The sequence below is a fragment of the Lissotriton helveticus genome, chromosome 5_1, assembly GCF_964261635.1.
Source record: "Lissotriton helveticus chromosome 5_1, aLisHel1.1, whole genome shotgun sequence".
Taxonomy (NCBI): Eukaryota; Metazoa; Chordata; class Amphibia; order Caudata; family Salamandridae; genus Lissotriton; species Lissotriton helveticus.
In genome coordinates this window covers 490,082,165-490,109,944 of record NC_136065.1, presented here as the reverse complement: position 1 = coordinate 490,109,944, position 27,780 = coordinate 490,082,165, and the positions used below count along the sequence as shown (strand labels likewise).

The window sequence follows — 27,780 nt, the reverse complement described above, 5'->3', positions numbered from 1 at the left end:
TATCTTTTGATCAAATAATGATGCATCAGATTTTCTGTTCTCTTATAGAACTGAACATAACTACTATAAGACGCGTTCATGAGCAGCCGTACCTATCCCAAAATCCCTGTAACTTTTTTTTTCACTTTTGTATAGCTCAAACTCGACTCGAGGGTATTGGAGTGGAGTATTGGAGATGCCAGGTCTGGTGGCTCAGTGGACTAATGTGTCTACTGGAGGGGCATGTCTTTGACCTCATGGTCACAGGTTCAAATCCCAGCAGGTCCATTCAGCCTTTCATCCATCTGAGATCGATACAATGAATACCATTGAGTTGGGTAAAAACAAACATCTGATAATCAGCGCCAAGATACCTGTAGTGGTGAACGTGAGCTTTGAAAATAACACCAGTTACGTTACATAAGGGCACATTAATTTCTAGGTTTGGGGAGATTAAGTGATTTGCCCAGAATCACAGGATGTTTGGGTCTCCAGCCAGACTCGAACCTGGTTCCCCAGCATCAAAGTCGACCACCTTAGTTGTTAAACCACATGCTCTCCCTACTCTCCTTTACATTGAGTGGCAATGAGGTGTGGGTGAGGCAGTGTTTCGGCATCGGCTCTGCCCATTGTTAATAAAAATGAAACGCTAATGCCGTGTGTGTCAAAAAGAAAAAAAATGCCGTCACCAAAGCACGTTTGTTTAGGAGACAAGACAAAGTAACAACCACTGCGTTTCTCACAAAATATAAAACGTAAATGCCGAGTGTGATAAAAAAAATAATTCCGTCAACGGAGCGCAGTTGTTTCTGAAGCAAGACAATCAATGTAACCAGTGTAAACAAAAGTTCTGGCTATATTAAAAACTGTGAAAAAAAGTAAACATTGCGTGAAAACTGACTCTGGAGAAAAAGAGGCTGGAAGTAAAGGAGCGCAGAAGGAGAGGCTGATACTAGTGGGTAAGAGTGGAAAGCTACAGCAAGTCTCTTGCCTCCACCTTTCCTTCACGTTCAGTAACGGGGAGATGTTAGTGGGGCAGGATCTCGCCTTTGGCTCTCCCCATTTTTAATTAAAATGAAACGTGTGTGTAAAAAGAACAGGCCCAATTCCCCTTAAAAGAAAGACCAAACCCCAAGTTATATCCTACCAAACAAAGCCCAAATGATGGTATACATCAATAATTGCAAAACGGCTGATAAAATACAACCAATGGAGCGGGAGGCACAGAGTCAGAGGCAGCACTATCACAACTGTGGCATTAAGAGGAGGTGGAAGGGAGAAATGCAATAGTTACAGCTAATCAGATATGGAACCAAAGCTGAACATAGGCAAACAGTAACAGAGCAGGAAACAAAGAAAAAAATAGTTACACAAAGAACACATAAAAAACAATAGCGTAATGAGACAGTACTTAGTCCCTGCTGCGTGGGAGGAACGGAAGAGAAAGAAGAGGGACAAAGAGGCAGGACTGACCACTAGCAAGCAATGATTTTTAAAGAAAACTGAAATAGACAAATGAAAAACAAAGGCAAGCAATAAGTGGAGCTGGAACTCCACAAAGCAATTTCAACAGGTCACTTAAGTGCAAGCGCTGTCTAGGCTGAACTTAAAAGGGAAATTAACAGAAATATCTCTGCATTGCGTGGAGTATTTTGTGTTCAATTATTTGGTCTGCCGACACACAGTAAGAAGGTTTTATGTACTACAGTGTTATTGTCTGTATATAAAACGATCTGTATTTGTTTATGGAAAACATCACCCAACAATATTCAGATATAATTAAAAAAAATCATAAACACTTTTTTGGTTAATTTCAGTTTATTGTAAATTGAAAATAAATCATTCCAATTACGTTTGATAAAATGAGGAACTTAAAGTAATCATCCCTAAGGCCGATGCACCATTCCCATCTGCCCATGGATGCCGTACCAAGTCTTCTTCGAACATGGATGCTGCAGACAGATATTCCTAGTGCCCTAATATGACCCACAGTTTAGTGATCTAACGCCACCCTTCTAGCATGACACAGATTCTATACAACTGCAGGGACTCAGTAGCAGGTTAGTAGATTTTGGATGAAACTTTGAAGAATAAAGCAACACAAACTGCCATCCTAAATGGATAACTTCACTGGGATAAAACAAATCGAACTCTCACTCTTGAGTGAGACAATAAATGTTGAGGTGAGAGACATAGCAGTTGCTGCTGTAAATAGAATAGCCGTTGTGATAAGCGAGGTGACAAACTCCTAAAATTGGCTGTTGTCTTTTGTGCATCAAACTTTCATTCCTTGTGTCTGATCTCACTATGACACCTTACCTGTCAACAGCATCATGTATTCATGGCCTGACTGGGTTCATATGCCAGTCTGCAACTGTGCCTTCTGGGGTAATGTCACATTTCTGATGAGAAGCAGGTATTGGAACATCACCTCTCCAGATCTAAAGAGAACTCTTCCAACAATGCGTAAATCCTTCTAGATTGATCTCACAGATCATAGCCAAGTACCTTGCTCAGGTTGAGTTGTATGAGAGTGCATGGATTGGTCCAACATTTCCTCATTCATCCTGCTACTTTGAATATCTCCTTATGTGTAGTCAACGCTTCCTCAGTACCTGCACTTGCATTTTCGATTCACCTCTTGTAAAAGCTCAGCATTATAAATGTGCTTTTTCTTTAAATGCTTTGTGTGTTGTGATCATTGTTTTTAATACAGCTATAAAATCTCTCATTAATATATTTATTTCAAGTATTAATTAGACTTGCATGGCACTTTTTTCCAAATCACATGCAAATATTAGACTTTCTTTTTGACTATCCATAGGAGTCTGTAAACCATTTAGGCTTATTCTGTTCGTCTTGCTGATTACTACATGGTTCAATTGACCCATTTAAGAGAAACACTCACAATCATTTGCCCTTCTGCTTCACTTTCCTCAACAAACACAACACAACAGAGCCTTCAGTCCTTCTTTGTACTCTATCCCGGAAAAGGTTTAAACAAACTTGCAACAAGGCTGTGTTTTGATATTCTGCTGAGAATGTTCCCACCCACGTGCAACATCACTGTATTTTGTTAGTCTGTGGAGAAGGCTCCCACCCATATGTAACATCACTGTATTTTGTTACTCTGTGAAGAATGCTCCCACCCAGATGCAACATCGTTGTATTTTGTTGATCTATGGAAAATGTTCCCACCCACTTGCAACATCACTGTATTTTGTTACTCTGTGGAGAATGCTCAAACCCAGATGCAACATCACTGTACTTTGTTACTCTGTGGAGAATGCTCCCACCCAGATGCAAACTCTTCCCGCCCACTGTTGGGAAGTAACTTTAAAGCCAGCACTAAAGTGGTTTTGTGGTGTGGGTCAGCTTCCATCAACATGCCCCATTCCACTAGAAATTTGATAGCTAGTGCTCTATTTCCCAAACTTCCGATCTGAAGATACAGTTCTTTACTCCCTTGCTCTAAACTCTGGTCTTCTCTCTTTGCCAAGGGTTTCCGGCTGCTCCTGGCTAGTACGACTGCCTGCTACCGGCTCTTTCAGCAGAAGAAGAAGGAGGGATGTGGGGATGCTGTAATGTTTCAGGGTAAGGCGATACTGGATGTAATGTCTGCAAAGTGAGAGAAAAATATCTGAATATATAGTATAGTTCATATTTTTATGCATATCTATGGACGAACACTAAGATTCAAGACATTGCACCCCGAAAAATATGTGCATCATGTTTAATATAGTTTTCAACAGCTTTCCCGTTTTGCTTTTCTGCTAATCTGGGGAACTTAATTAAGGAAGGACAGACGCAAGAAGTATTTATTATCAAGATATCATATTTATTACATTTACTAACTGTGCTTAACATTTGTTAAATATACTCAGTTAATCCATAATTGTGAATGAGTTAGGCTCAGATTTCACTCATACAACACCATGGAAGTTCCGCAGTTATATTTACATGAGCTAATGGTAATTTATGCCCCCGCAATGCACTGCTTATGACCTCACACATTACATCACTCTTGACATTACTGATGACATATCACATGACATTTTTATGGGCTGGTCCCGGGGAGGTGGTGGTCCCTGGGCCTGTATAAGGCCCGGGATGGGGGTGGCCGCGGAGGCCCTCTCCAATTGTTTTAGAAATATTTGGCCCCAGGGAGGTGGTGGTCCCCGGGGCACGGGAGGTCATCGGACCCCCATAAGATGTTATTTTGCCCTAGGATGGTGTGGGTCCCAAGGGCTCGGGGGTCTGCGCAGCCTCCTATTGCTGGGTATTTAGCTCCTAGGTGTGGTGGTCACCGAGGCTTGTGAGGCCCCCTCTTTTTTAATAAATAAGGCCCCCGGGAGGAGGTGGTCCTCGGAGCTCTAAGAGCCTCCGGAGGGGCTCCTTGGGCCCCCTTCCTTTTTTTAAACCATGGCCCTGGGACCTGGCCCACCCAGTGGCTTTTCCCAAAACAAGCGCAGGAGCCTGTGCTTGTTTTTTTTTAATTTTCACCAGATTCACAGATCCACCATGCTTTTGGGTGAAATAAAAAAAAACATTTTGTTTTCTTGGGTGGAGTCCAGAGCTAAGGGGTCAGGGTGTTCAAACCCTGCCCCCTTTTCTTTCTTTTTGACCTTTTTTCCGTCCCAAGATGGCTGCCAACACTTCCTGGTTAAAATGTTGGCAGACAATTACATCACAGTACAAGATCAGGAGGGTTTGCAGAGCCTTCGCGCCTCTAGATATACAAATTCGTTTTTTCTTTAATATCTCCCAAACTACTTAATGGATTTACATACCTTTCTGCCAAATTTGGTGTAAATCCGTTCAGCGGTTCGGGCTGTAGTCGTGTCTAGAATTCCTATGAAAATTAACATGGAAAACACATATTTTTTTATCCCCCTTTTTTCTCAACCCCCGCTTGACTGATCACCCCGAAACATTCCATGCACAACAAGAATCACTGGTACACTCTTTTTTATAAAATTACATGAAGAATCATCATACAGCGCTAAAGATATATGCAAGTCAAACTATAACTACCTGCTGGTGACCGCCAGTAGGTTTATATATATATATATATAAATATATATATATATATATATATATATATATATTACCTACTGACGGTCGCCAGTAGGTAGTTATAGTTAGGACCTAGTTTCCATAGGAAATCCGCAACATTCTATTGGGAATAACTTTGGCGTTGATGGACGGAATTGGCTGAATTTCTCCAAGAAAATGGCCAGCTCCGCTCCGCTCCTTCCCTGAAAGTTTGGGGGGATTCGTCAAGCAGGGGCCGAGATAAAAGGGGGGTCCCAAAACGTGTTTTCCCCATGTTAATTTCCATAGGGCGGTTGGACTCACTTTTAGCCCGAACGGCTGAATGGATTTCCACCAAACTTGGCAAAATTGTAGGGACTGGTAGCCCGATGTGCCTTTGCTATGTCTCAAGATGTGTGCTCCAGTGGATTTTGAGTAATTTAGGTTAAAAAAAAATATATAACTATAAGCGCGCCCCGGTACGCGCACCGGGGCGCGTACCAGCGCGCTACTCGAGTTCGCGAGCGGAAAGCTGATTGGCTCTCGGGTGTCTGTCAACATTCCAAACAGTCCGGAGCGGCCGCCATCTTGTGTCTCGGTAGGATCGAGACACAAGAGGTGGCAAAAACAAAGAGGGAAATGACCAAAAGGGGGCAGGGTAGACCCCCCTGACCCCCTAGGTTTGATGTGGGGACCATAAAAGGGCCCCGCGGGGCAAAAAAATAAATAAATGTTTTCGATTTTCGCGGGGGGAGTGCCCGGTACGCGCACCGGGGAGCGTACCGGGGAGCGTACCCTGGAAAAAAAAGAATGACAGAGTTTTTTAAAAATGTAGAATTTTTTTATAAATTGGAGGTAGTTCTAAAAAGAACAGTTTTTTTTATTCTTTTTGTTGTTTTATATTTTTTTTATTGTTTTTTTTAACATTTTTTTACTTTTTTTGGCTTTTATGAACAATTTTATATTTTTTTTTTAGTTTTTATGGGGACAAACAAAAAACAGGGAATTGTAAACGGCTCAACTGGAGCAAAAAAAATCAGGAAAAAATTAAGGTTTCTTTCTGCAGTTGTGGTTGTCTCCAGCACGGTTGATGAGTTTGATGCTTTGCTCCCCATAGGAAATTGTAGTCCCGCAAAATATCCAAATTATTTGGAATCTCCAAACTGGCGTTGGATATTTAGGACCATCTCCCTTGTCTCTGGACCCGATGGAGTGGGTTGATTTCTTTTGGAGGTGCTGGGAGAAGATTGGGGAGGGTTTCTGGTCAGTTCTCTGACCTCTGCCGCAGCATAGTTGTTTGGGTGCCTGCGTTGCATATGGCGAAGCATTGTATGGTTCCCAAATGAATATTTTTTTGCAGGGTTCCCCCTGGAAAGTACAGTGCCACAGATGAGACATGTCACTTTTGCAGCATTTACTTTCTTTGCACCCCTTGGGATTTTAAAAAACTCCCACACAAAGTGCTCCTTAGGTTTATAGGGGGTATTATCTTCAGGCAGGAACTGCCTCTCCTCCTCCTCCTCCTCCTCCTCTTCTTCTTCTTCACCACCACTGTGGTGTTGTGGTGGTCCTTGTGGTGGTGGTGGTGGTGGTTGAGATGCTCCTGCTGCTACTGTAGCCATTTCTCAGGTCTGCAAACAGGTCTTCCTCAGTCAAAGTACAAAGTGAGAATGAGGAAAAAAGGTGGGGGCTCTCATCATTTGGAAAAAAAAACTGCTCTGAACCAATGAAAAGTGTTATTTTCAGGTCACATGACCCGACGCGCTTACGCTACGCACCCCGGGGCGCGCCCGGGTGCGCGCCCGGGGGCGCTTACGTAGCGCGATCGCATGCGCTCGGGCGCTTCCGGATGCGCTTACGCCGTGCGTCATAAGACGCATCACGCGGCTACGCGATACGTCACGATGATGTTTTTGTTCGCGGAAATATCGCTAACGGGACGCTCACCAGTACGCGCACCGGGGCGCGCCGCAAGACTGCGCTTACCGGTACGCTCACCGGTACGCGCACCGGGAGCGCTCCAGGGCAAAAAAAATAAATAAATAAACATGAACAATATACATAAAAGAAATAGTATTACATAAATATACAATATAGGATTCATTATAAAAAATATTATATTTCATAGCTATAGAAATTTGCTATTAAAAAACCTATGAAATTCACTGAAAAAACCATAGGTTTCACACCAGTTATAGTTAGGAATTAGCATTTAAAAAACCTATTAAATTCACTGAAAAAACCATAGGTTTGACACCAGTTATAGTTAGCTGGAAATTTTACTGACATATAACCATTGAAATTCCCACGTTATAGTTAGTTGGACTCACTATAACTCGGGTGCCCGCAATGCACTGCTGATGATGTCACATATTACATCATTCATGACATGGTTAGTGACATCACTGATGACATCACTGATGACATCTCAAATGACATCACTGATGACATCACTGATGACATCATCCATGTGATAATACAATACACCTCCTCACACTCTAATCTAACACATGATATACCTAGTGTTAAATACAAACTACCATTCCTGAAACCATTGACACAGTAAAACCACTTACCACATACGCACTCACTGATTTCTAGGTCTACACACACATCCACTCATTCACCCATACAATCTTTCATACATACAGTCACTCATCAATACTAGAACAACATATGCACTCATACACCTATACAGAGACTCACACACTGCCACTCATCCATGGAGTTACTCATACACCTAGTCAGTCATGTAAAGAATCAATCACACTCCCATTTCAACAACTATACAGTTATACACACAAAACCTTGCTTATTTACACATAGACTAACACATACTTACTGTCTTTTACAATCACTGATACAAGTACATATTGATAGCTACAGTCACTTATGCAATCACAGGCTGTTATATATAGTCATTTATATATGACAACTCTCACATGCAGCAGCTTACACAACAACAAACATAATGATGTACACATTCAGACAGTTTAGTCACTAACCCATGCATTCACTAAGACACATTTAATCACTCACTCATACAGTCAGTCACGCACCTACTAAATCTTTCATCCAGACACTCATACATACACTCATTCTTCAATATGTAAAACATATTTTAACTTTACAGAAACACACAGACACTGGATGATGTCATCAGTGATGTCATCAGTGATGTCATATGAGATGTCATTAGTGATGTCATCAGTGATGTCATTTGAGATGTCATCAGGGATGTCATCAGTGATGTCACTAACCATGTCATGAATGATGTAATATGTGACATCATCAGCAGTGCATTGCGGGCGCGCGAGTTATAGTGAGTCCAACTAACTATAACGTGGGAATTACAATGGTTTTATGTCAGTAAAATTTCCAGCTAACTATAACTGGTGTCAAACCTATGGTTTTTTCAGTGAATATATATATATATATATATATATATATATATATATATATATATATATATATATATATATATATATATTACCTACTGGCAGTCGCCAGTAGGTATATATAGTTAGGATTTTTTTGAATAGGGATTTCTTAAAATTCTATGTTGAATAACTTTGGCGTTGATGGACGGAATTGGCTGAAATTTTCAGGAAAATGGCACATTTTGTTTCCTAGCGTCCCCTGAAAGTTTGGGGGGGTTTCGTCAAGCAGGCAAGAAAAAAGGGGGGGTCCCAAAACGTGTTTTTAACATTGAGTTTTCCATAGGGCGGTTGGACTCACTTTTAGCTTGAACGGCTGAATGGATTTCCACAAAACTTGGCAAAATTGTAGGGACTGGTAGCCCAATGTGCCTTTGCTATGTCTCAAGATATATGCTCCAGTGGTTTTTACGAAAATTAACTTTGAAAAATATATATTGGGCTACATTGGGCTATATATGTGTTAGAGCCCAAATGTAGCCCAATGTAGCCCAATGTAGCCCAAAGATGGCCACCAGAGACAAAAAAAACAATTGTAGCCCAAATATCAGCCAGATGTAGCCCAACTATAGCCCAGTGACAGAATGTCCCAGAGTGTTCTAAAGAACAACTAGAGCGCTAACAGTCTTACTTATGACAAAAGTATGGCACACCTGAAGTCATCTTGATTGGAATAAAGTGTTAACACTTAAAACATTTAATTTGCAAAGGAACAAAATGAGGGGGTTCATTTTGCCATAGAAATTATGATTAGTGCTGAAGAAAGAAAAATTAGGGCACATTTTGAGTGACTTCTCAAATCCTCTTATATTTCATTAAAAAAATTCTGATATGCAGTCTCCCAAGATGGCCAATAGAGACAAAAGAGCCCAAATGTAGCCCAAATATCAGCCAGATGTAGCCCAACTATAGCCCAATGACAGAATGTCCCAGAGTGTTCTAAAGAACAACTAGAACGCTAACAGTCTTACTTATGACAAAAGTATGGCACACCTGAAGTCATCTTGATTGGAATAAAGTGGTAACACTTAATACATTTAATTTGAAAAGGAACAAAATGAGGGGTTTCATTTTGCCATAGAAATGTTATATATATATATATATATTCACTGAAAAAACCGTAGGTTATAGACCATATATAGTTAGGAATTAGCATTTACAAAACCTTGAAAATTCACTGAAAAAACCATAGGTTATAGACCATATATAGTTAGGAATTAGCATTTACAAAACCTTATTTTACTCACACAAAACCATTGAAATTCGCATATATAGTTAGTTGCACTAACTATATATCGCGCACCCGCAATCCACTGCTGATCATGTCACATATTACATCATTCATGACATGGTCAGTGACATCACTGATGACATCACTGATGACATCTCAAATGACATCACTGATGACATCACTGATGACATCTCAAATGACATCACTGATGACATCACTGATGACATCTCAAATGACATCACTGAGGACATTTCAAATGACATCACTGATGACATCACTGATGACATCACTGATGACATCTCAAATGACATCACTGATGACATCTCAAATGACATCACTGATGACATCACTGATGACATCTCATTTGACATTACTGATCACATCACTGATGACATCATTCATGTGATAATACGATGAACCTCTTCAGACTCTAATATAACCTTAGATACACTCAGTGTAAACAGACACTCACAGACTGTCACTCATCCATGGAGTTAACCACACACATAGTCAGTCATGCAAAGAATCAATCACACCTCAATTTCCTCAACTATACAGTTATACACACCTTACTTATTCAAACATATACTAACACATATTTACTCTCTTATACAATCCCTGATACAAGTTCACAATGATCCATACAGCCACTCACACATTCACTGGCTCTTATGCACAGTTATTTATATATGTCAACTCTCACATGTACTGTGTTTTACATATGTACTTACTTTGACATGTAGCACTGAGATATCCATTCACTCACCAATACACTCATGCACACAGTCAACCGCCCATACAGCTGTTTCCACATGCACTTTTGAACCCATACATCTAGTGAATCAACTGCTCACACATCTATGCACAGTCATACACCTCCCAGCCACCCACACACACACTCAGTCTCCCATACAAATACTTGGGCAACCAATCAATAACCCATATAGTTACTCATATAGCTACTGATCAACACATGCAGCAGTTTACAGATCAACAGACATAATGATGCACAAATTAAGACAGTTTAGTCACTAACCCATGCACTCAGTGAGACACATTTAATCACTCACTCATACAGTCAGTCATGCACCTACTAAATCCTTCATCCAGACACTTATACATCCACTCATTCTTCAATATGTAAGACATATTTTAACTTTACAGAAACATACAGTCACTGGATGTTGTCATCAGTGATGTCATCAGTGATGTCATTTGAGATGTCATTTGAGATGTCATCAGTGATGTCATCAGTGATGTCATCAGTGATGTCACTGACCATGTCATGAATGATGTAATATGTGACATGATCAGCAGTGGATTGCGGGTGCGTGATATATAGTTAGTGCAACTAACTATATATGCGAATTTCAATGGTTTTGTGTGAGTAAAATAAGGTTTTGTAAATGCTAATTCCTAACTATATATGGTCTATAACCTATGGTTTTTTCAGTGAATATATATATATATATATATATATATATATATATATATATATATATATATATATAATTAGCTCCAGCAGCTCAGTCGGCGCCACTCCTCCACTCCACAGCAGACACGGACCAAGTAATAGATGCTAATTATTTTATTTTGTGCTGTTCTGCCCCCATAACGTTTCGACTCCTGAGAGCCTTGATCACATGACAACGTGAGTAAATATATATACACACACACACACATATACAATTTCAGCATATCTGCACAGAATTGCACTGGTCACTGTGCCAATAAACATAAACTGCACAGTTTTTCAGGGTAGAGTACGTTTGCCCAAAGAATATCCCAACTTGTACAACTGGTACCCACTTAAAAGCAGCAGAGGACATATTTGCTTCTCCTTTACAGATTGCTTATTGATACAAATCTTGTCTGGGCCTTATCAGCCTTTTATCTCGGATCTCTCCTATCCCGCCACAGCCACCAACACCCCTCAGTCATGATCACATACTCTAGCATTGGCTCGTTACTACTCTCGATTGTGCAATCAGCCCAGAAAAATGTGCCCAAAAGCAATCTGATGTCGAACGATAACAGCGATTAAAACTGGGGACAATGCGTATAAACGAAAGGTGCTTTGTACATTTTGATAAATGGTCAGCTTTCATACCCAATTAGTTAAGCTGCCTGTTTTTGCTAGCTACGTTTGGTTGCTGCTGTAAAATTAGCAGTTTATCTCACGTGTTCCATAACAATGGGGCAAATTTACTTAGACACCATGCAATGCTGCACAACAATCAAAGTTGGTACATTGCTTGAAAATTAGTGAGCATGACTACTATCTACTAAGATATGGTGCTGTTGCTCTTCCACAGCCTGGTGCACTTCCGGCTGTCTTGATCTATGTACACTCCCTAGCCCCATAATGCAAGGGTCTCTGTGCAGTGTCTAACATAGGTGTTGCACTGGAAAAATAACCTTTCAGTTCAAAAGATCTACTTAGACATAGTTTAAAACTTTTCAAACTTTGTATATGTGCAATACAGTCAGCAGACATGTAAAGTTTAAAAAACGATTGGAGAAAAAATATGTTCTCCAACTTTATGCCCGCCTCCTGGAGCCACACATTTTTGGTGTAAATCCCTATTTACAAATGTTAGTACATTGAACTTTGCATCAAAATCCAAGGGTGGTTGAATGGGAACACCCATGCACCACCCATGGGATGTAGAAAAGTAATGCCAAGCAGCACATAGCTCTGCTTTGTTTCTCCTTATAGCTACTTTCCAATGCAAAAGAAGTTTTGCAAAGCAACGTTAATCCCAAACCAACACCAATCACATTTGGTGACGCTGTACTAGAGCAAAGGGGTGAAATATCTGGCCCATTGCTCATAGCTTTTGGAGGGAAGATCAAGTGTGCATGGCAGGCCCTGAAATGTTGTGGCATTTCATGAGTGCCCTTCAGACCTGCCTGAAAAAAAGCAGTTGCTCTGTAGCAGGTTTATTTAGAAATGATACTGTATAATGTAATATTTGGTGTCAGTTTATCAAAGCTTCCTTGGGGAAGAGACTCTTGTAAATCCTTGTTGAGGGGCGTGGTTAACACTGTTGAAGTTGTATTTACACTCAATCACACTGCAAGTTCACTTGCTGAACATCACAAAGTCTTAGGTTACCTGGCTCCTGGCCATTCATAAAACATTATTAGACCATCTTATCCCGCTCTAACGCATCATGAAACAGCATGAAAGAGTCCTAGGCCCTTATACAGCTTGGACAAATCGTCAACGAAATTGTCCCTTTTACATGATTAGAGACTGTCACTGTCTGCATGAACGTAAAACTGGAAAGAATTGTTGTTGATAAACGTCCCTTGACCTGGTGACTTCATTGGAATACATTCCCACTTCACGGAGTCATCAGTCAAATACTGTTTTACTTACGAAATATTATGCAGAATGTTGTTTTTTTAATTACACTCCATAGCCAAAGCAATGTTTTGTCTTTGTATTTTCTGCAACAGGGATACAACCGAAGACATTCACTATAAACCAAATCTTGTCCAACAAAAAAATGGTGAAGGAAAGTAAACATGTGCAGGTAACTTCTTCAAATTGGTAGTACTCTCTTTCCGCTGTGCCAATATCCCTCTGGTGATGTAATGGATCCCACCGACCCTCTCCCCTTTGTCTCCCTGTCAGAGCTGCATTGACTGGAACAGAGATATCCTGAAGGAAGAGCTTGGGTTGACAGAGGAGGACATCATCGACATCCCTGCCTTGTTCAAGCTAGGAAGCAGCGGCTTAGCTGATGCCTTCTTCCCAGGCATGGTAAGAAAGAGTCTAGGACTAGAGGAATGTGGAATATAGTGGCCTCAATTTCCCCCCTCTATATCAATAGCAAAACATACACGTGTAGACCTTGACAAAGTGAGAGAATACAAGAGAGAAAACGAGTCAGACCAGAGGCATGATTTGGAGGGGACCCAAGAAAGAGAATACAAAGTTTTCCTCTAGCAAATTTATTTTGATCCTTGTCAATGCTATGATTACAATCTGTAAATCCCCAAGTTGACTGCGTTTTGCTTTCCATGTTAAAATCGGGCCCTATGGGTTCATTTTAAATTGTTTCAAGAACAAAACCTCCCTGCCATCCATGACGTTTCGAAGTTACAAGTGAAACACATTTAAAGTTAACTTGCAGTATACAGGTCCATCCCTTTTCACTGCCAACTACCATGTCTGAAGAAATCAGTTTGCAGAGAAACAATAATAATAAAACGAATCAAAATTCACACAACACTAGTTTCTATAACTATAAGCCTATTAAAGGAATGACAAGTGAAATGAGTCTAGTGGGTAAACAGGGCGGAGTAGGCTATATCTGATCATACTTTACTGATAGAACACAGGCAGCACACAGGCAGAGATTTGGGATTCTATGTCAAGGCTGCACAAGCAAACCTTAAGTGGACTCATGGTAAGTGGGTAATCTTGAACTAAATTTGACAAGAGGACATGAGACCCAAAAGTAGTTTGTAAAGTCTTACTGCCATGGTGGTTTGAGACTAGAAAACAAGAATGGTTATCTGCTGCATTGAATCCTGTCTGATGAGGAGTGGATGTCAGCTATCTCAGCCTTGAATACCATACTTAGGAATCAGATAGTCCTCACAGGTAAACAATTTAAGAGAGGGAATCTGGCTCCATTTCCATCAGTGTCCCTTTATTTTTGGGACTGCCACTGGAGCAATGATGGTCCCAGACAGAAAACCCTTGAAATGTACACTCATTGAAAAAAAATCTTGAGCATGACTGCCACAGTTTTCCCAACAGTATGGCTCAAATAAGTTTGTGAATCCGTTTTAGCATGAGCAAGTGTTTAGCCTTTAGAATTTGATAGATCTATGTGAGGATCTATCCAAAGATTGACAAAATCAGAGAGCTGAAAAACAACTCTAGGAAACACTGTGTTAGTATCCACTTCTTCAGCTCTATTGAATTCCAAATGATCTACTCTTGTCTATCTCTCAGGGGCAACAACCTTAACAATGTGGTCATTACATCGTGTTACCTTTACAACGCGATTGTTACAATGACCGTATTGTTACATCGCAGTAGATTACAACACAAGTCGTTACAATGACTTGCTCTAGATGGCGCTCTAAACTAAGGAATAGTGTAATTTACTATTCCAACACCTTCCCTACTGCTGCACACACTGGAGTTGGAATAGTAAATTATACTATTCCTAAGTCCAGCGCGCCATCTAGAGCAAGGTGTTGTAACCACTTGCATTGTAATGTACTGCCATGTAACAACACGGTCATTGTAACGACCGTGTTGAAATCGCATGTGTTGTAAACGCATGCAATGTTATGGTATATATTCATCTCTCTGATGACATTGTTCATTTAACCCCTTCGCCGCGGGGTAATTCCCCCATGGCACGGGGGGAGAGTGGGGCCGCAGCGCCGCGGTGCTCCTGACGAGACCAGCACATCATGAGGCACAGTGGAGCTGTGCTCATGACGAGCTGGGCTAATCACGACTTCGCCCACTGATTGATTCTCCCGCACAGGAGGGGAATCAATTACACGTGGGCAGACCGCGACCGTTATGACGAGCAAAGCTCGTTATGAGCACAGCTCTACTGTGCCTCATGACAAGCTGGGCTCGTCATAAGCATGGATAGGGCTAGAACAACTTTCAACCACATTGGGGACCACGTACGGATCTGTGCTTGTTGATTTTTTTGTTTAATTAACACCAAATATCATTCTACCAATTCTTACTGCACTCTGCAACTAGTTTCTCTCTACTTGTGTTTTACTAGCAACCTTGAAGGTCATTTTTACACCTTTATAGAAACAACTGAACGCAGACCCTAACATTTTGCCTGACTATGGACCCTTTCCTTTATCACGAGTAGTCAGAGTAAATTGCCTACTATCAGACTGCTTGATGCATCTCGAGCAGGTTAGAACTCAATATAAGGACTATCACAGCAGCTCTTAGTTTGTCCCTCAGTGCAGGAACCCAGGCAATATTGATCCTTTTGGATCTTTCTGCCTCGTTATGCCCCATCTCCTAACCCATCATGTTAACACATCTGGTGTAGCTAGGTGAGGTAGACAGTGGTCTCGGTTGGTTTCAATTCTCACTCAATGAGAGAGAACAAGCTCTAGCTGCTGGCCATAAGTCACGCTTCAGACAAATCCCCAGTGCTGACCCACATAGTTCCTCACTTAGCCCAATTCTTTTAAATTTATGTATTTGTGTTGATGTTTATGTAGTACTTACAAATCCCTAAAAGCATCAAAGTGCTTTACAAATGATAGAAAAAAGGAACAGGAAAAAATAGGCAAACAAAAGAAAAAGTCAACAAGAGTGGGTGAAGGATAGCAAATATAGAGTGGAGAGACAAAAGGGAGGGGAAATCTTGGAAGGCGATAAGTTTCAATAAGTTAGTTATATAAGAGAAAATAAGAGCAAATTTACATGAGCTAATGAATTCAGTCATAGTCAAAGGCCACCCTGCAGTGTATAGCCAACTGAAATCTTTCACTTATTTATTAAGCACAAAGTGAGATGGTAAGATCCAGATAGGAGGGGGAAGAGAGTTACAGCCTATAGATGACAATAGACAATTTCCAGACATTATACTCCCATATGAGCTGGTAAAATCTCCTGTGAGGTGCATAGACTAGGATGGCAAAGTAGGCATACTTGAAACCTGGTTCATCCGGGCCACGGTGGTGACAGGCTAGGTAGCTTGAGGGGAGTCGTCAGCGTACTAATAACGCGGCGTGAAGATAACCCCCTGCTGTGTCCGCCCATGTAGAGCGTCTACAGGCGCCTCCTGTATTTGGCCTCAGCAAATAGCTGAGCAATCCTAAACGGCTTTTGCCGTGAGTATAAGTAATACATTTTACTTCTCACTTTTTATTTATTTTTCACACTAATATCCTCACGGTTGGGTGCACCTTAGCGCGTTCATACCGCCGGAGGATTACATTACTGGTCCTGAAGAATGCTGAGCGACTCGGGCTCTAGAAGCAGAAACATGTTGACCGAATCTGATTAAACTGAGGACTAGGGGTCTCTAATAAATGAGATTACACCTATGAGTCCACTCATCACCTGTTTTTAACTAGTGTTGGTTGGACTATTAATAAAATAGTTGACAGTCACAACTACGCTTTTTTAACTGCCCCCTTTTTTTGCACTCACTTAGCACAATTGGGTATTTCTATCACTTCAACACACACAAGAACCAGCTCCGCTGTAACCAGGCGTTGTAGCACACTGGAGGGAAGCTAGGTCCTTCCAGTGGGAACCCGATGATGAAGCATGTCACCACTAGGTTGGTGAGTGAGGGTTCTTAAAATTACACCGTGTGCTTCTTCCTCACCCCTCTTTCCCAGTTAGTCCCTCACATGAATTCTTGAGGTGTTTCTATGTTGTTTCACTCTCCTGTTGATTACCAATACTAATACTAGGGGTAAGAGAGCGAATACTTATACCCTTACTCTCTTGTTGTTCGATTATACTTGAAACCTAGACTGAATAACCAAGTCCTCTTCAAAAGAGTATCCAGCTAAAGATTGAAATCTTCTATCTTGAAATGACTGTCAGGCTTCAAACTTCTTTTATTAGGCATGTCTGTTACTAGGCACAAGCCACTTTTCTCATCACGAAGATTATGTTGCTCAGAAACCTGACGGGGATGATACTCTAACTGGAGTATGTTACTATTTCTGGAGAGATATGGAATTTACGTTGAAAGAAGTTCCTTCTGTCAGGATAAATGAAGATGTACAGAAATTTTTTTTTTTGACTGGCGTTTCTGAAATTATATTCAGAAACCCTTGATCATCTGCAGAACCAAGGTATCTCTCAAAATGGCATCCCAGTTTTTAAGAAATCCTGCTAATCTGCCTTACACTTAAAACAAAGAAAGCCTCTTTCACCAAGTTTCATTGACTTCTACCTATTTGGATTCTTGAGATGCGTAGTCGGTTCAGTACTTTTGTTGTAATCAGTGTTTCTGATGTCACAGATGGAAAGGAGATAAGTGTAAAGCTCACCTTCTCTTCTGGTATAGAATCATAGATAATGGGCTACATAGATTACATTTAGTATCTACATGTGGAGTTTTATCCTGTGGAAGCAAAAGAGGAAATCAGTAAACTCTCTCTTACTTGAGTACTTTAACCAGGAATTATAGTGAAGACATTGATTCACATTTCCATTGAGAGGGGGCATTTTAAGGCTTCCTTTACACCTTCTTCTTTTTCTTTATTGAAGAAGACTAAAGTGGGGAAACATGTGGTTGTGAAATGGAAACTTGAAGCCTTTGTTGAAAGTTTCTTTGCATGATGATTTTGAGGTAGTGACATATCATTTGATATATTGGTTCCTTTTTAAGGCTCCTTATTTTTGCTTCCTAAAGGGGTTGCAACCAAAAAGAAGCATATAAATAACAACTGCTAAAAATTAGAATATTATAAGAAGACAGAATCCTTTATCACAATTTTATTGTTCCATAGCTGAATTTTATTGTTGTTGTTTCTTGTGAAAGATGCGTTGGCTGAAAAAAAAAACAATTCAATTGAATTTTAACAGTGATAAACATTTATCTGATTAATTTTCTAAATTATCAATAAGTGGTGTTGTCAGATAATCCTTGTAACTCCATTACTTATGGGTTGCATGCATATGACTTTAGTGCAGGTGAAGGAGAACCTACAGTAGTGGGAACTGCTTCAATTTCCCTGGAAATGTATAGTGAGCCATGTTAATACACTTTATATTCCCATTCTTCTACAAGCTCTAAAGTTTCAGCCACGTGCCTTATTGTGTCTCTCTTATGTCCGCCCTTATAATTTCTCAGTAAGCAACACATAATCCAGGTCTCAGGTCTGGTTTGTTGTCATTTTATCTGTTCTGTGGATCAGGCATAAGTTCAACATGTCTGTCTCTTACAAACAGGTTCTACATTATATAAAATATGACTCTTATTTTTATCATGCTTAATTGAATCAAATGACAGATTCAAAGCACTGCCAAAACCCAGGGTGGTCACATAAACAATAATGCCTCATACATATACACAACCTTCAAAAGCCATACAACCCCATGCATCAATGATGCTTTTGCATGTTTTGCTTGATGATTAAATATTGTTTAGTATTGATGAACTTATAAATAGATCATTGTTTAATGTATAATTGGACACCTCTTGCAAAAAGTCGTCTGTCATTCCATCATACCTGTAGCTCGCTGATCCTCATGTAAAGCGCTCTGATACCTCTGGGTCTAGCCAGCGCTATAGAAAACTTTTCAAATAAATAAATATTATTTTAAGAGCCTCCTTATTTTATTTATTTATTTATTTGAAAAGTTTTTAATAACCCAGAGGTTTCAGAGCGCTTTCCATGAGGATCAGCGAGTTACAGGTAGCACAATTACATCAGTTACAGGAGCTAAGTATAAACATAGGAGGAAAACATGTGATTACACAGAACTGTGAGTTATTAGTGTGTAGCATAGCCAAGACAAACGTCTTGTGGGGAGTGACAGGTAGAGGGGAATGGTAAACAGGGGTTAGGGATGCAGGTAGGAAACATAATGGGGAGATGAGGAAAACAATGTCCGATGTCCGGCTGGGTAGGTGATGGCCGAAGGGTGAACCAGAGCCAAACTCCTCTGTAACTGCATAGGACAGCTCCACCGGGCATCAGCCAAGGTTGCAACAGTAAAACAGGGGTAAGGAGTGCAGGTAGGAAACACAACGAGGAGACAAGGAAAACAATGTCCGATGTCTGGCCTGGTAGGTGATGGCCGAGGGGTGAACCAGAGCCAAACTCCTCAATAGCTGCATAGGACAGCTCCACATGGCATTGGCCAACGTTGCTTGGGCACCAAGGTGAGTAGATTTGAAAAGTTTTATATAGCTCTGGCTAGACCCAGGGGTATCAGAGCGCACATAGCATAGAGAACAACCGTGATATCAAAATTACATCAGTTACTAGTACATTAAATAACAATAGAGATCAAGTTATATGGAGCATGGAGGGAGGTGGAGGAAAAGTAAAGGGGATTGGAAAGCAGATCTGGTCAGGCAGACCTGCCATGGAGGAAAGTACTTTACGAGACACGAGTATGTGAGTCTACAAACCGGTAAGGGTCCAGTGACAGAGCAACATCTAGTACCGGATACCATCATTGCGTTGGGTCAAAAAAGAAAAGGTATGGGTCCGAAATGAGTCACAAAGTTGCCTTACTGTGACCAAAACAAGACGTGAGGGGTGTAGGAGACATAAGAGGGGGTCGTAGTAAGGAAAAGGTCAAACTGGCAGCAAATGCGGTGACCAGCGGCATGAATCGATCATTAGATTCTGTAGTAACTGCAAGATGGAGGATCCAAGTCATGGACCCCAATTATTTCTAAACAAAATGGTGGAGTTGCGGGAGAACAGAAATCCAATAATAAAGTAAAAAAAGAAACAAACCCCAGGAGCAGGGCTGAATGAGGAAGGCAGCCACCAGATCTGGCGGGATGAAGGCTGGAGGTCAACAAAATTATTCACGAGTCATCATCGTCAGGGAGAGTTAGCGCGGGCGTCCATCGTGCAGCAAACCCAGAAGAGGAAGGAAGCTGCGGGGTCAGGAGGGCACGCAAACTTGGAGAAGAAATAGGGGGAGCAAGCTCATTGGTACAGGGCGCTGCGTTGCAGCATTTTTGTTGCTTTTGTTGATGGAAAGAGACTCGTGAGTCCATCCGCCGTCCCGGAGAAGCGAAGCGGGATGTCCGGCAACCGTGGTTAAGATCTGGAAGGCAGGTGAGGGCAGCAGCGTCGCCGCATTTTCGTTGCTGCTTTTTTCAAGGGACAGAGTTTCATGAGTCCATTCGCAGTCCCGAAAATGTGAAGCGGCAAGCCAGGCAACGGTGGTTTAGGTCCCGAGGCAGGTGGATCCGGAGGGGTGACCACCAGCCAACTCCTCAAAATAGCTACCTCCAGGGGGCCAGCAGACAGGACTGTGCTACTGGGAGGTGGCCGGGGAGACCGCCACCGGGTGTTCAAGTGGAAGACTAGCGGCATCATGGTAACTAGCTCCCGGCCTCCGAGTGTCGTCGCGTAGATCTCTTGGCGCCATCTTAGCTCACTCCCGTATGGGGACTCCACGGCTAATATCTTGGCTGATCAGGATCGCAGAAAGATGGTTTTGTGTTCAGTGTGATCCGCCAGCATTCAAATTGCGGGATTGGTGAGTCAGGTGGGATTTGAACGCGGCGAAGCGCCGCTCCAGATACTGGAGAGCGGGTCCACCACGGAGCTTCAGTTCAGAGCGGCCATCATGGTCGCTGGCACCTCCTCCCCTCATTCAGAATCCTAGCAAGTAAGTGTGCCTACAAGGGATTTATTAACTCATGCATTAGTAAGCTTTAAGTGTGCATTCAATGTTGTCAGGCTCTGTCTAGTAGCTCACACTTTAATCCTTCCAAAATCAAATTCACTTGGATTTTGAGCATTTCAAATATCAAAGGGTCTAATCCATAAATATTTTGTGCATGTAAGTGCCATCTTTAAATGAAAAAAACAGATATGTGTGTTGTAGTCCCTTGATTCACATGTTACTAAGGTTAGTGGATAGTTAGCTTAAAGATCGATGGAATGCAGGCAATCTGCCGGTGGTTGTAGTTCACAATATCGGTGCTGAAATATCGGCTTGTGGTTACATCTTGACAATGATATCAATTGTGGAAATAGCTTCATTGTAATTGTAGTTTACTATTATTATTTCTGTCATGACAATATTTTGGGGGCGATATTGTTATGAGATATTCGAATGTCCGTATTTCAACTGTGCTATTGGGGTTTAACACTTCTGTTGGGACAGTTGAGAGGCTGTAGTCATGAACATTGGGAATTCCAGAGGAGTGACATTGCAAAATGTGGCCAAGGCAAATAACAGAAAAGCAGGCTTATAGCTACACATTGTATTTGCACTAATTGTTTGTGAACTGAGCAGCTGCCAGAGGTTTGCATTGCCTTCCTTCAGGCAACATGTGGGTAAGCTCAAGAGATTCTGCATATGTGTGTATTAACATGAGTGAATCAAACTCTTTAGACTGGTGAGTCGTTGCACTGAGTATCGCTGTGGTTGCCTGTTCAAATTTGTTGTCTAAATGTTAGCCAAATTACTGTATTTGGCACTTAATGCATGCTGTTTATTGCTCTTAATTGGAGTAGTAAATAGGAGGAATTCAAATATTACATACCGCCTAACACCAGTGTCTGAATAAAACTATTTTGTGCTACTGCTCGAGCAGTAGACTGTGCTTGATTTGTAAATACAATAAGTGCCAGCTATAAATGATCACTCCACCCTCAGCCTTTCCTCTAGTCCCCGCTCTATGCAGGCTGTTATAGGAAAAATAGTTTCAAAAATGTTTTCCAAGTAGATACATGACGTTCGTAAACAGGAGGCATTGTCTGTCTAATTTTAAAATGAGCACAGCAACAGTTGCAATAACTAAGGGACTCCTTTATTTCGTGATGGTCCGCCAGTCCTTCTCCACGGCGACGGAGTAAATTACTTGATGGAGGACGGAGGTGCTGACAACCAAATTTAGAAATGTTCTCTGTCCCAGGGGACATTTCTAGCATTTGCAGGAACTACTGTCACAGCAGTTCCTCTCAATGCATTGTAAGTTTGCCATTTTGGCTCCAGTAACATAAAGGAGGGATACGACAAACTTACCAAGATTTTTTATCGTCAATAAGAATATCCCCAATCGGGATTTTCTTTTTGAAGATAAAAAAAAAACAATGCCCCCTGTGCCTGGGGAGTTTCCTCCCATTGCAAGGAGGGCATTGAACGCTTTTCAATGCCCCTTACTGCCAAGTTTTTCCTTTCTGTAGCAGGGATAAAAAAATGGCTATATGTCTGTGTAATGTTGGTTTCCCCACTGAGCACACTGAGTCAGTATTGTAAATATCACAGGTTTATTCTCATACAACAAATTATAGATATCCTAGAGCTAAGGGCGCCGAGCGTCTAACTGTCCCAAGCTCCGGTCGCCAACTGCCGCTCTTGTCTTTCGCGCCTATCTCAAATACCGCCTTGCGCATGCGCCGCCTCTCCGCTCTAGTCTAGTGCGTCACCGCGTCATCGCGTATGCGCGCATAGACTAGAGCGCACACCACATATCTCCCTCCTTTAATGAAAACAGGTAACGTGTTCCCCCCCTCCCACCAGGTTGAATGTCCTTCAACTGTGAATAGTCTTGGTGGGGCACCCAGGGAGAGCAGCACCCATCTATTGTCCTTCCATATCAAAGTCTCTATAACGAGAGGGCACAATAACTGCCCTTCCGCTGCGGGTGTGTCTTACCGGCATGCTCTCTGACACTTCTGTCTCTCCTCGGGACACCCCAGCTTCTCTCGCATCTGCTCTCTGTTCTGCTTTCGCCTGTGCATCACGGCCCTCGGACATCCTGGCTCCCCAGGCTTCCGTTTCACTGTCGTCCTTTGCGCCTTCTTCATGGTTATCCGTGCCCTGCTCCGAGAAGGCTCTGGCCTCCTGGTCATTCATGCTACTCTCTTCCACCTCAACCTTGGGCCATACTAATATTTTGTTGACTCTGGCCATGCGGTCTTGCGACCAGACCTTTCCATCGCTGAGGAGAGCCGCCCTACCACGCACTTCCTTGACTTGTAGCGGCTGGCTGAACTTACTTTCGCCTTTCTTTTGCAGAGTGGGAAGTTTGATCCTAACCCACTCCCCTTTTTCCAATGCCGTGTCCTTTGTGCTTCGTCGCTTGTCATAGTGGGCTGCGTAGATCCTCTGGGCCTTCTCCAGGTTGTGTTGCACCACCGCCGGGGACCACTTGCTGGTGATGGTCTTCTCCCTCCATGCTACATTGTCCCGGGTGAAGGGATGACGTCCCCTAAGCACTTGGAACGGACTGTACCCCACCACCGAGGGCGTTATCCGGTAGGCCCACAGCATGTTCATCACTTCCACCTCCCAGTCTTTTCCTTGCGAAATGGCCGCCTGGATGGAGCCCATGAGCACCCTGTTAAACCTTTCGACCTGGCCGTTGCAAGCCGGATGGTACACAGCCGTGTGTTTCACCTCGATCCCATTCCTCTTCATGTATCTCCCCCACTTGTCTGACACAAATTGCGGTCCATTGTCACTAAGAATGGATTTGGGTATTCCTTCTCTGAGGAACACCGAGGTTAGAAACTTAAGGATCGTCTCCGTGTCCATCGACTCTTGTAAGTCTATTTCCGGCCACTTGGAGTACTTGTCGATTATCACACAAATGTACTTATTCACTCCTCTGCTGTCCAGCACAGGCCCCAGAATGTCAATGGCCACTTCTTCCCACGGGCCTCGTGGGGTGTCGAACTTCCCTAGAGCTGGTCTGAGTGGCCGAAGCACCTTATCCGCTCCCTGGCACTGTTCGCACTCCCTCACTTGCCTCTCTATGTGATTATCCATTCCCGGCCACCAATACATCTGTTTGACCAGCGCCTTGGTTTTTACGATGCCCAAATGCCCCTCATGGAGCAAATTCAGCAGTCTTGGTATCAGTGTCACTGGGGGCACCACTTTCTCTCCTCTGTACAAGAATATTCCTGAGTCACTCAGGGATAGTTCCTCCCTCATTTCATAAAATCGTCGCACACCCTCCTTGAGCTTCTTCTTGTCCGGCCAGCCCATGGTAAGGTGTTTCCTTACTTCCATCTTTTCCTCATCGAGCTCATAAGCTGCCTGCCATTCTTGTGCACTGATTGACGTTTCGTGGTCCTCCATGCTGGCTACCATCTCCTCTGTGTCCTGGGCCTCACCTGGCGCCTCCTCCATTGCCGCCGCCCGGCTGAGGTAATCAGCTACTTTGTTCTGTGTTCCTGGAAGGTATTCTACATCATATGTATAGTCTAGCAACTTCAAGGTCATCTTCGCTATTCTCGGGGTGGCCGTGTCATGACCCGATGACGTCAACACCTTGATAAGTGGCTTGTGATCCGTTTGAAGCCTGAATCTTGTGCCCCATATGAACTGACGAAACTTGCTCAGCGCCCACGTGACCGCCAGCATCTCTTTTTCGATTACGCTGTACCTTTGTTCCGTCGGGGACAGCGCCCTGGATGCAAAACAGATCGTTTCCTTGGCACCATCTTCCCTTTCTTGCGCCAAGACAGCTCCCAGGCCCTTGTCACTTGCGTCAGTTGTCACCACAGTTTTGCCGGTGGGGACATACCCTTGCAGTGGGATGGCGTGGCTGATACAGTCTTTAATGGACTCGAATTCGGATTGGGCCTCCGCATCCCATTCGAATTTTGCATTGTTCCTGATTAGTTGTCTCATCCGGTGCGTTCTGGTGGCAAAATGTCTGACGAACCGGCTGTAATACTCGGCCATTCCAAGGAATGACCGCACTTCCTCTTTGGTAGTTGGAGCCTTGGCATCTTTTATTGCTTTCACATTTTGTTCCTTCGGTGATATGCCATGCGTCCCTATCTCGTGCCCCAGGTAGGTCACAGAGCGGGACCCTATTCTACACTTGCTCCATTCCGCCGTCAATCCCCTGCTTTGCAGCACTCCCAGCACTCGGTGTAGCTTCCTATCGTGTTCGCTTTTGTCGGAGCCCATCACTAGTATGTCATCTTGGAAGTATTGCACTCCCGAAATGTCCTTAAACAACCTGTGCATAAGTTTCTGGAACACGGCCGCAGCGGATGCCAGACCGAACGGCATTCTCTTGAATTGGTAGCATCCAAAGGGCGTTATGAAGGCTGTGTACTTCCTGCTCGATGGATGCAGTTCTATCTGGTAGTACGCAGACGTCAGGTCTATGGTGGAGAAGTGGTTGATCCCTTTAGTCCTAGCCAGCATCTCATCTATTCTGGGGAGCGGGAATCTCTCCACTACAAGGCTTTTGTTGAGCTCCCTTAGGTCCACGCAGAGTCTGACCTTGCCGTTCGGCTTCTTGACTACCACCAAGGGCGATAGCCATTCCGCACTGTCCACTGGTTCAATGATGTCTTGCTCTTCTAGCCTCATTAGTTCTTGGCGCACCGCCTCACTCGTAGACATCGGTATGTTCCGTACTTTATGCACCACTGGTACTGCTCCCTCCTTGATGACCATCTTGTGCACGAATTTGTCCAGTTTTCCAACCGTGCCCTCAAATACCTTGGGGTATGCTGCCTTCCAATCCTCCTCCTTCGAGAGGGGCCATTCGTCTGTTAGCAGAATCTGTTCTTTCCCCCCAGGGTTGAGGATGATACCGAGATCACCTGCATCTCTCCATCCCAGTACCGACGGGCCTTTTTCAGCTACATACAGGGTGCACGTGGCTGACCGTCCTCGGAATTCGAACTCCAGGTCCCTGCACCCAACCAGGGGGATGGTATTCTCAGTATACGAGATGGGTCTGATGTCCGGCGGCATCAAGTCAGGACCTATGGCAGGCACGAAGTCCTCTTCCCATATCGACCTTTGTACAATGGTCCAGGGGGATCCAGAATCCACGGCCACGTGTACTTTGACGCCCCCAATGAGCATGTCGGTGCGGGGCTTGTCTCTTCGCTTGCCGGACACGTCCAAAACTTGATCCTCTATGCACAGGACTAGATCATCATCATCCACTTCGTCTTCCTCACTTACGTTGGCCGCTGCTGCATCGATGCACTTAACAGTGGACTTCGCCCCTTTCTTTCGGCAGACTTTTTCGAAATGACCCGTCAACCCACAGAACGAGCACCTGGCGCGGAATGCGGGACAACGCCTGTCCTGGGCCGCGTGTGCTGCACTGCCACATCTGTAGCATGCGAATTTTGATCCCTGGCCAGAGCGAGTCACCTGTTTCCCAGCTCCTCTCATATCTTTCCTCGGGTCCCCGTAATTGCTTTTGGGTTTACTGGATTGTGGTGCCTCCTCAATCTTGTTGACCATCTGTCTTGGGCCACTTTCCCTTTTCGCCGCGTCTGCGCCTCTCTTCGACATTTCGGCCTTTTTGACCATCGCCACCACTTCTTTCAGGGTTGTCTCATTCATTGCCCATAGCTTGTCTTGCACCGACCTGCTGGTGGTGTGCATTACAATTTGGTCCTTAATGTACTCATCCTGCAGGTTCCCATACCTACATGTGATTGCTAGACGGCGAAGGGCTGCCACGTAATCATCAATGGACTCTCCCGCCTCCTGTTTCCGCTGTTGGAAGTTATAGCGGTCTATCGAGACGCAGACCGCTGGGCGGTAATGGCAGTCCAGGTCATCTAGTGCATTTGCAAACACATCCGTCTCCGCTGCACCCCTCTCTTTGGGCACCAGGTTCTTAAACACCCTCACCCCTTCTGGGCCTAAGTTGTGGAGCAACAGTCTCTTTTTTCTTTCCGGCGTGTATTCACTTTCGCTTTCATCACCCAGAGCCTCAATGTAATTTAGGAAATAATCTTTCCAGTCTTCCCATTTAAGTTGGGGTTCACCTGGTCTCGGTAGGAACGGAACTGGTGCCATCAGGGCTGACGCCTGATTCGCCATTCTTTCCTCGCCTCTGGGTCTTCCTTCCTGGGCCCTCCTTTGAGTGGGTTCACCTGACACTCCTGCGCTCTCTGATGCGTCAATTTGGCCCCTTGGGCTCCCTGGGGTTGTACCTCTCGCACTGTGCGCAGACTGTGCACTCTCCCCCCTTTCCTCTGGCTCTGGGGAGTCTCCCTTGGTTTTGGGTAAATATCAGGGACCCCCTGTTAAGGATCAACTCCTGGGTCAGGGAAACAACAATTTTGAAAGAACACACCCAGGCAGACTTAGGCTAACACAGAACTGGCTAAATCACAGAATAATTGGAAACTAAAATGTTCGTATGAACATATAGGATGAATATATAAAAAGAACAATAGATACAACAGACTGTTATGATATCAAAAATATATTTTTAATTTCTAATTCATTTAAAACATGATAAAAAGATGAATTGATAAGTATAACTTGAATCTACATGGAGTATGGAGTTATAAGTTTGATGCATCGATATTGAATAACAATTCCATAGTCAAACTGATAAAATCAGAATCAAAATCAGAAAAAGAGACAAAAACAGTTAAGATTCAATTTTTAGAGATGTTTTTCTA

The 27,780-nt window shown here is 43.1% G+C and overlaps 1 protein-coding gene across 1 annotated transcript in view; it reads left to right on the top strand.

The window, feature by feature from the left end:
• The window catches only part of LOC144753237 (protein-arginine deiminase type-3-like), a 160,714-nt gene that overhangs the window by 129,804 nt on the left and 3,130 nt on the right, over positions 1–27,780 (top strand). The window contains exons 13-15 of the mRNA XM_078640994.1: positions 3,480–3,573; positions 13,147–13,223; positions 13,325–13,453. Coding sequence (XP_078497120.1) covers positions 3,480–3,573; positions 13,147–13,223; positions 13,325–13,453 — 300 coding nt within the window. The remainder of the gene's footprint in view (positions 1–3,479; positions 3,574–13,146; positions 13,224–13,324; positions 13,454–27,780) is intronic.